Source organism: Morone saxatilis, unplaced genomic scaffold (genome assembly GCF_004916995.1).
Source record: "Morone saxatilis isolate NCDOM2014 unplaced genomic scaffold, NCSU_SB_2.0 Contig18, whole genome shotgun sequence".
In the NCBI taxonomy this organism is placed as follows: domain Eukaryota; kingdom Metazoa; phylum Chordata; class Actinopteri; family Moronidae; genus Morone; species Morone saxatilis.
In genome coordinates this window covers 18,019,679-18,029,125 of record NW_023339740.1, presented here as the reverse complement: position 1 = coordinate 18,029,125, position 9,447 = coordinate 18,019,679, and the positions used below count along the sequence as shown (strand labels likewise).

At 37.4% G+C, this 9,447-nt stretch overlaps 2 protein-coding genes across 2 annotated transcripts in view; one reads left to right on the top strand and one right to left on the bottom strand.

The window, feature by feature from the left end:
- Positions 1-9,447, top strand: part of syn2b (synapsin IIb) — a 73,849-nt gene that overhangs the window by 42,606 nt on the left and 21,796 nt on the right. The window contains exons 3-5 of the mRNA XM_035661748.1: positions 170-261; positions 5,256-5,412; positions 5,609-5,698. Coding sequence (XP_035517641.1) covers positions 170-261; positions 5,256-5,412; positions 5,609-5,698 — 339 coding nt within the window. The remainder of the gene's footprint in view (positions 1-169; positions 262-5,255; positions 5,413-5,608; positions 5,699-9,447) is intronic.
- Positions 6,207-9,447, bottom strand: part of LOC118327703 (metalloproteinase inhibitor 4-like) — a 10,762-nt gene continuing 7,521 nt past the window's right edge. The window contains exons 3-6 of the mRNA XM_035661122.1: positions 9,383-9,447; positions 8,791-8,905; positions 7,958-8,082; positions 6,207-7,751 (exon numbers count right to left, since the gene is read on the bottom strand). The exon at positions 9,383-9,447 is cut by the window's right edge and continues 41 nt beyond it. Coding sequence (XP_035517015.1) covers positions 7,554-7,751; positions 7,958-8,082; positions 8,791-8,905; positions 9,383-9,447 — 503 coding nt within the window. The 3' untranslated portion in view covers positions 6,207-7,553. The remainder of the gene's footprint in view (positions 7,752-7,957; positions 8,083-8,790; positions 8,906-9,382) is intronic.

Below are 9,447 nucleotides of genomic sequence, written 5' to 3'. Positions count from 1 at the left end.
AGAATAATGTAATCTGATATTCTTCTTAATTTGATGAACAGCAAACTTGCCGTGTATGATTATGCAGCATTTACTATTTATTGGGACTCATGTATTTAATCACTTCTGCATCAAGTCTTAATGTTTAAAGCTGATTAAACTGTCTCGTGTCCTCTTTCCATCCTCGCAGGCTGAGTTCTCAGAGGTCAACCTCGTCTCACATTCAAATGGCACCTGTAATGTGGACATGCAGGTCATCAGGGGCGGGACCAAAGTGATCAGGTCAGCACCGCATACACACACACACACACACACACACACACACACACACACACACATTGATTCTTTAGTAGTTCAGAGAAGATCAAACTTTGGCTATTTTGGACTCAAATCTTTCTTCCCAAACCCCAAATCCTTTTTCCGTTTTATACCATTCTTTAATCCTAACCTTTGACAGTAAAATTAATCCCAAACTACAAACCTAATCTTACCCCCTAATTTACGAGATGGACCTCATCCCCCCAACACTAAACCTAAGCAGAAATAACTCTCTGTCCTTCCAAAGGTTTCCCTACTTTGTAGAAGAATTTGCCTATTTTTGGAGGTATACTGTAAGAGCAGCATGCTCTCGATGGGGTAAACCTCAGCTGTTTGATTCCCATAGTTAAATTACAATTCCACAATGCATCCAAGAAATACAAAACTAACCTCAACCATTAATCTATTCACTGGAACAAATCCCCTGAGTGTAAATATAAAAACCCACCTCTGAAATATACCTATAAAAAATTTATTCTCTTTTAGATTAGATTGATTTTTTTCTTTTTTCGAGGACATTTGACACAAAGAAGTACAAGACACACATACATTTTCAAGGCCTGGCACGGTACTCTTGATTGTGTATGAAATCAAATTACTTTGACTTACAATCCCCAGCCAAGAAATACAAACCTGACCTCAACAATTCATCTGACTCCTAAAACCAACCTCTGTAATAACCCAAAGCCTTCACGAAAATATCACCACTTTTCTGTCTTCACAAAAAAGAACGAGAACAAACAGACTTACATCAATTTACCAAACCCCAGCATAGTGCTGCTGTATCATGTTTTAGCATAAATTAATGATAATCCAACAGCTTCTCTGGAAGATCAGACAAACAAACCTCAGAATGTTCTTGGAAATAATAAATACACGTGTTTACTGCAAGTTCTGATCAGTGGAAAAGGGGCAGAGGCGTATGACCTCAATCATTACCCACAGACTGGCGCACTAGATCTGCGTACAAACATGTGAATGTACTGTCAACCAGACAATCACACAGACCCACTCACACACCACAGACCACACTGACACAGACACCGGTGTCCCAGCTGAAGACTGTCAGCGCTTAAGCAAGACTGTAACTCCCACTGCTCACCAACCAACAAAACCAACAGGAAATGAAGAAGGCAGCCTCAGTCTGACAATCACCATCTCTGCCTTGTAATTATGCTTTATGAGGGGTTGGTCCGCACATGCTCGCACACAAACACACAGTCAACAGTGACCATTGCCCTTAGAGAGTTTGGATTCCAGGAAACTTTGATGCATCGCAGTAGATATAATGATGCACGTACACCTGTCTTGGTAGTCCTGTGCCCTCAGGAGCACTTCTTCTTTTACGCCATGTCTCACCTGAGCACCTCATACACCTCCAAAGTTGAATCATGGCCTCAGTCTCACCCAAACATAAACTTGCTGTGGAGAAAATGAATGACTTCACAACATAATTGTCAGTCTGTCTTGTTGTCTGCCTGTCTGAGTTCATTGCAGGCTTTTCAGTCTCGGACGTTTTTTAACCATCTACATTTGTCTCTGTAATTGCACCGTGTCCATCGATTTCAAGTCAAAGCAGTGATTTTGCTAACTGTTCTGAGTCTGAATGTTGCTAAGTAACCCTCACCCTGAAGAAGATGTAACATTTTCCAGACACTGAGCATGTCACTACATTATTTTCACCTGCTATTATCTCTATTCTTATATTTTGTTTTGTTTTTTGCCTTCTTGGGGGTTTTCAACAGCTATTGGAAGGATTTGATTTTGATTTTTTTTTTGGTGCTTTATGACCAAATACCTGCAAAACTTGATGACATAAGCCTAAATGCATGCTAAGCTAACATTTTTAAACATAGTAAACTAACACTTATTTGTCAACATGTTAGCATGCTGATGTTAGCATTTCGTTTTGGAGCACTGCTACAGCCTCCCAAAGCTGCTAACATGGCCGTAGAGCATTAAATTGCGTTAAATATACAAAGTGCACAGTGAACACTCCAAAGGGAAAGCAGCTAGGATGACCATGGCACTGCTGACCACACAGACCCAGGGTATTAAATTGAGAGTCATGGCCATGTTGATCTGTGCAGCCTACTGTCAGTAATGAAGAGATTAGAGTCACATTAATTGCTGTGTCCTCTCCACCAGAGTCTTTTTTAGTTTCTTGGAGTGTCTGATTAGTATTCTCAGCGCATGAAGAGCTGGTGGTGGTCACACTGTGCCAGATTTTCCCCTCTCTCTCTCTCTCTCTCTCTCTGTCTCGTTTCTCTCACTCCTCTCTACATCTCTTTTACTCTGTACTTTTTCTCTCCATCTCTTTTCTCACACCTCTCTCCCCTCTCTCTCTCTTTCTCTCTCTCTCTGCTTTTCCTCACATTCCCTCTCTCTCTCTCTCTCTCATACACACATTCAGAGACAAAAGGGAAAAATAACAGGAGTCATGCCCTATGACCATCAACCTTTCACTGAGCTGAACTGCACTGAATATTGTTTTTGCCCTTGACCCGGCGTTCAGTAATTGCTTCTTTGAGCTCCAGTGCTGATGTGGTTGTCAGTGTTTTGCTCTGGAGGCCGTCACATTTTAAAGTACAACATTAAAAAAAATCATAAAAATTATAATAGATCATAAAACCCCAAACCTGAGGCCTATTATTGTCTGATATATTATTGTGTCGATTCATCCCCCGTTTTTCTCTCAAGTCACAAGTTTGCTGTCATGGTTACAGTAATAAACCAGGCTAAGGTGGACCATTTGTGATTATGCTTATAAAAAAACATTAATTGTTGAAGCGGAAAATGAAACAGTCGTCTCCTGTGTTTGTTGACCCATCCACCCCGACTTCCTCCCTATACTCTTTAATATCGCCGCCTCCTCCCATCGTCATTACTATGTCTGCCAAAAGGCTTTGTCACTTGAAACGTAAATGTTGTTTTGAGGCCCTTGCTGAAAGGAATGATGCACTTCTTGGGAGGACAGTCTCCTCATGAACTAATAATTTGAGGTGAATGGATCTTTGATAAACTACTTCTACTAACACATTTTTTATGACCACCAGCTGAACTGCCAATAACTGATTATCCGTTAATTACTCTATCACATGTTAGCAAGATGTGATCTAATGTGCGACTGATCTAATTTTTCTGTATTGATCCTAATGACGCTAGTTGCAATACTCAAAACAATAAAACAAGACTATTGATACTCTATTGATCCGCTCCTACCCCACACGGTGCAGGCAATCAGTCAGTCACTATAGGGCAGTGACAATGACTAATGTGGCCACTTGATCACTTTATTTTACTTTACTTTTGCAGCAGCCATGTGTCACAATATATCATTTTATGTGTGTTTATGTGGCATCCATGTAATTATGAAGGACTGTGGCAACAGTGAACAACTAGATCATCATCATTATTTTAAATTTTACCAACCTTCCTGAGAGACACTTTCATATACAACAATATGAGCAGTGTCTGTTTAGAGGGTAGGGATTTTGTGTTGAGTTAATAATTGCTACAGCCGCCCCCTTTCATCTGCTTATTGTCTTACTAAGTAATGCATTAAAACATAAAGGGTCATCAGTCACTTTGCTGAAGATTCTTATATCTCCCAGGTTCTGTTCACTCTCAGTGTTTGAAACACAAATGTATTCAAGAACATATAACCATAAATTCAATTTAAAAATATTTGACGTGATCTAAAATCTCTTGCTAAACTGTGTGGTTGCAGTAGAGGGACAACATGATTGGGTGCACAGTTTTTGAAATCCTGAAAAAACAAAAAAAACAAAGCTTAGGCTACTATTGTGGAATGTTTCTTTAATCTATTTTTCAGATGGTAAATATAATATTTTAGAACAAAACTCCATGTTAAAATGTAGACTTTTGTATTAAATGTTCTTTATGAATGATACTATGTCATAGATAGATTTGCCACAGGTATACCAATGCTTGTAAAATTATTATTATAAAGTCATTAAATAGTTGTGTCATTTTGATTACAGATAATGTGAAAATAAATGTCCATTTCCCACTTCAAGCTTCATTTACCATTAAATTTCTTCAATGCCAGGAAAATTGATATAGCAATCCAAAACAGATTGCTTGTTAAGACTCCTTCACAGATGATGATCTATTCTCAGATGAGAGCTATAACCGCGTCATTGTCAATTATCTTTGTCCAATTTTAGTAATTTATGTGGCCAAAGAGACTTATTCTCTCTACTGCCACAGCATCCTCAGTGGAAAAGACAAACTTATAATCTTTCACTTGTGGCTTTGTGGGTTTTTCCTCTAATGCCATCCAAAAATGTCTGTTTTTTTATCAAATAACCAGCCTTTGACCCTTTTTCCTGACACTGTTCAAACTTTATTTCTGACACTTTAGTTCAAAATTCACACTTTATTTTGAATTATTCCTAAATTCAGTTCATTGTGATTACTGGGTGCACTTTAATGTTTTAATGTCACATGCAACAGTATTCTTGCATACACATATGTGTTGAGATTACAGAAAAATTACAAATTAAGACTAATATGAAACAATAAAAAATTATGTTACTGTATATGACCTCATTAGTGTCATATATAGTAACATAATTTTACTGAACAAGCAAAGATGAACTTGCTTATTTGCTTTATGAATTTTAGTTACTATATTTACTATAGCATTTGCTGTCCTGTACTGTAGGTACTGTATTGTATAGAGGTGAGGTATAAGAAAAATATACTGTCCTCTGCAGGGACCAGAGTGCTAACAGTTTGGTTACTAAGGAGAAGAAAAGAAGAGTCACAGATTCAATCAGTCAGAATATAAATTATTTAAATCTTTTCTAACAACATAAGCTGTATGGGGAAATGTACATGTAAGTGAGGTACAGTAAAACTAGAAATGTCAATGTTGTCTTATTTCAACCCTCATTATTTCTTCTTGATTACCTCTGTTGCTCTCACACCAGGTCTTTCAGGCCCGACTTCGTCTTGGTGCGCCAGCACGCCTTCAGCATGGCCCAGAATGAGGACTTTAGGAACTTGATCATTGGTCTCCAGTATGCAGGCATCCCCTCAGTCAACTCTCTGGACTCCATCTACAACCTCTGCGACAAACCTTGGGCTGTAAGCAAGTTTGTTTTGAGGGTTTTTGTCTTTCTTATGTGACTTTCTGTGGCTCCACTATGACATTATTGATTGTTACTATATTAATAATGTGACAGTTCAGTACTGTGCTGTACATTTTATAATACACATTATACACACTCATTCAACCACCTGTAGTTGACTTTCTTGCTGTTGTTCTCCTCCTTTCCACCAGTTTTCCCAGCTGATTAATAATCAGAAGAGGCTTGGTTCAGATAAATTCCCTCTCATTGATCAGACTTTCTACCCCAACTACAGAGACATGGTAAGATGGGTTGGGTTTTTTTGTGTTTACAGATTGTATATTGTCAGTAACCCTGCAGCAAACACTTCCAAAACACCAACTTCAACCGATAAAAAATTCACACTTTATTTTGAATTATTCCTAAATTCAGTTCATTGTGTTTACTGGGTGTACTTTAATGTTTTAATTTCATATGTTCCGTATTGTTGCACACAAATATGTGTTGAGATTACAGAAAAATTACAAAATAAGACTAATATAAAATAATAAAAAATACGTTACTGTATATTACACTAATGAGAAAGATGAACTTGCTTATTTGCTTTATGAATTTTAGTTACTATATTTACTATAACATTTGCTGTCCTGTACTGTAGGTAATGTATTATATAGAGGTGAGGTATAAGAAATATATATTGTCCTCTGCAGGGACCAGAGTGCTAACAGTTTGGTTACTAAGGAGAAGAAAAGAAGAGTCACACTATTCCATTGAGACATTTTATATACAATCTTTTTTGGTACATGGAAATAGAAAACTCTATTTAGACAGAAACAGAGACATAAATACAAACCCAAACAATTCTTTCAGTATAAAACAAACATGAAATTGTTTGATAATAATTCACTAAAGCCATACTGTTATTACTCATTATAATCATACCAGTCATGGAAGTCTAAATTTAAGTATTAACATATTTCAAAACAATATGTTTCCAACGTGTCAGGCAAATTGCTGCATTATGCAGGTTAAATTTAAATATTGTATCGTTGAATGTGACCCTAATATGATCTTGGCTCGTACATGAAGATAGCGAGTAATAATGCTTTTTAATCTGTATGACTTCAGTGAAGTAGTCCAGTAACAAGACAGGGGTCAATTCAGATTTGGGTCTTTTAATAAATGTTGAGTCATTATATTAAATAATGCCTATAAAACAACAATTAAATCACTAATTACATCTTATCCGTGAATATAAGTTATTTATATTTTTGTTGGTTAACATATTGTGTATTGTTCTTTTCTTGAACTTGAACGTTGAGGAGAATCCACTTCCTGTTTTTAAGGAGTTAAAAAAGAGGGAATTGAACCGTGTCCTGTTACATCATTTCCTCTAAGGAGAGGTGGCTTGGCGTCTACAGGTGGCAGTGCTGTTGTTAAAGCGCTGGATTAGATTTTTGGCACAAGAAAAAGTACAAAGTACGAGTTCAACCAAGGAGACTAAACACACAAAGCCATAAGATAACAATGTCTATGCTAAGACAAAATACGGTTAGCCTTTAAAATGTTAATTCTCACTGAAGTACAATATTTACATTCTCAGCAATTTGAGAGTATAAACTGTGATGATTTAGATGTACAAGAATTGTGATCATATATAGTTAATGTGTAAGATTTTGACAAAATATAATTAACTGGGGAATATCTGGTGTTGCTTTGTTCAATATATATACAGTGAATTTTCATTTGTATGGGATAGATAATATATAAAGATAAAATGTCAACACCAGAATGTGTGCCATCAGAAACGAAGAAAAGATTCACTCTGGGGTGAATAATTTGTAGTGGATGGTATGCTGCTATTCTTATTCTGTGGAAAACAGCAAGTGAAGTGGAATGTGTGAGAGCGAGAAAATGAGTCAGAGGAATGTTGAAAGCCCCTGCACTTTATGAAAATGTTCCTAGCATTGCTGCAGCAACCACCTGAACTCCGCTAACAGAAGCTCAAAGTTGAGTTAAGCTCCTTCAAATGAGAAAATCAGCCAATTTGTTCATTGTTGCTACTTTGCACGCCAAATTTGAGCTACACAAGCAAAAGCAGGAAATGTTTCTTGGGACATTGCAGGAGTGAAATCAAATGAATGTCAGAATTACACGTCAAGGGTCAGTCATGTCCAGGAAGTCTTTCTCAGGTGGAGGCCCACCCCGGTACCAGCTACAGGTTGTGTCAGAGCGGCGGATACAGGCGTACTGCCGAGCCTGCTCCCCATTTAGGCTGTTATCCAGCAGCCAATCAGTCCACAAGCACTCGTTTTCTCCTGTTGACGCACACGGCACTGTGTAGCAGGTGTTGATCTGAGGAAAGAAGAGTTTTTGGTTCATTCGTTTACTCACTCACCCATCTCATTATTTGATCCTGAAGTAGTTGGCCTCCCATAGGTTATGAATAAGGTGATTTTTGTGTTTGGTTTGGTTGGTTTCTTGAGGCTTCTCTACGACAGATAGATGAGTTGGGACAAATATAAATATGTATGAATAGAGAATGAACAGTCCTTACTCACTCTGCATTCACAGCCCATCTGGTATCTGTAGTTGAGATTCTTCTTTTGTGACAGTGACAAGTTGTCCCAGGACTCTACTAGGTCACACTGGCCAATGGAAATTCTCCCATCACTCCACATACTTCCTGTTTAGTGACATCACAACAGCACCATTGAACACACAACCTTAGGGATTATTATGACTATAAATGTTAATACTGCTGTTATAAAAAGTAGATAGAAACTTTAATATCAAATACTAGCTAATGGAATAATATGAATCATGTTGACTGATATCAAAATGAAAAATATCACAATGTTTACAACAAATCTAGTTAAAAGAAACAGTTTGACATTTTCCAAAATACACATATTTGCTTTCTTGCCGAGATGATGAATATGAGTGGATGAATACCACTCTTATGTCTGCACAGTTAGCTCAACTTAACATAAAAACTAAAATAAGAGGGGCAAACAACTTGTCTCTCGTTCTTGGGTTCTTTTACAGATTAAACAAACAATATATAAGGTGTTCACTGGTAAGCTTCAGAGGTACTGATATGCGTTTTTTGTTACCTTTAGACAGAACCACAATAGCTGTTTTTCTCTGTTTCCAGTCTTTATGTTAAGCCAAGCTAACTGGCTGATCACTGTAGCCTCATATTTACAGTACAAACATTAAAAGTGGTATTGATATTCTCAGGAAGAAAGTGAATAATTGCATTTCCCAAAATGTTGAATTATCACTTTAAAGGAAAAGCTCTCCTGCCACTATGATTCTACTGTATTGTCAGACCTTTTGCTGCTTTTTTCTGCTGAAAATGAAATATGAAAACTGACATTGCATCTTGTACCTGAGAGCAGATATCCTGCTTTGTTGTTGGAGTCCAGTTTGACTCCACACAGTGAGGAGAAGACTGGAGTGTACACATACTGGATATCCTTGGCCTTGTCAAAACCTTTGAACATCTGGACATACAAATATAATAGGAGAAGAGCGTGGAGAAGTAGAAAAAGGGAGGATATAAGCCATTAATTAAATACAGTATGTATGTGGTAATAATGCAATCAGGAATAATAAAAGGGCTAGAATAATTGCTATTCGTCCCCAAATATGTACAATCAAACAGATTATTTACAGAAATCTAGAAATAAAACTGCCGGTAATTTGGGATATTTAGCACTCTTATTTAGAGCAGCGTATAGTCCTGCTCTGTAAACACATTTGGACCATTTTAACTAGCCTTCTTCTTGTATTTAATTGCTGTCTACCATGGAAATGTGGTCTGAACTGATTGTCAGTGCAGCCAATTAGTATTTGTTTACTTTTCCTGACAGATTAGCCAATACACACATAAACAGCTCAGCTATACGCAGCAGCATAAACAGTGAATCTGCTGTATGTCCGCACCGGCAGCAGCTGTTACTGCTGTCTCGAGAACTCACCTTGATCATTTTGATTTCATATTGGATCATCTTCATGTAAGGTGAGGAGCTGTTGCTAGGCGACA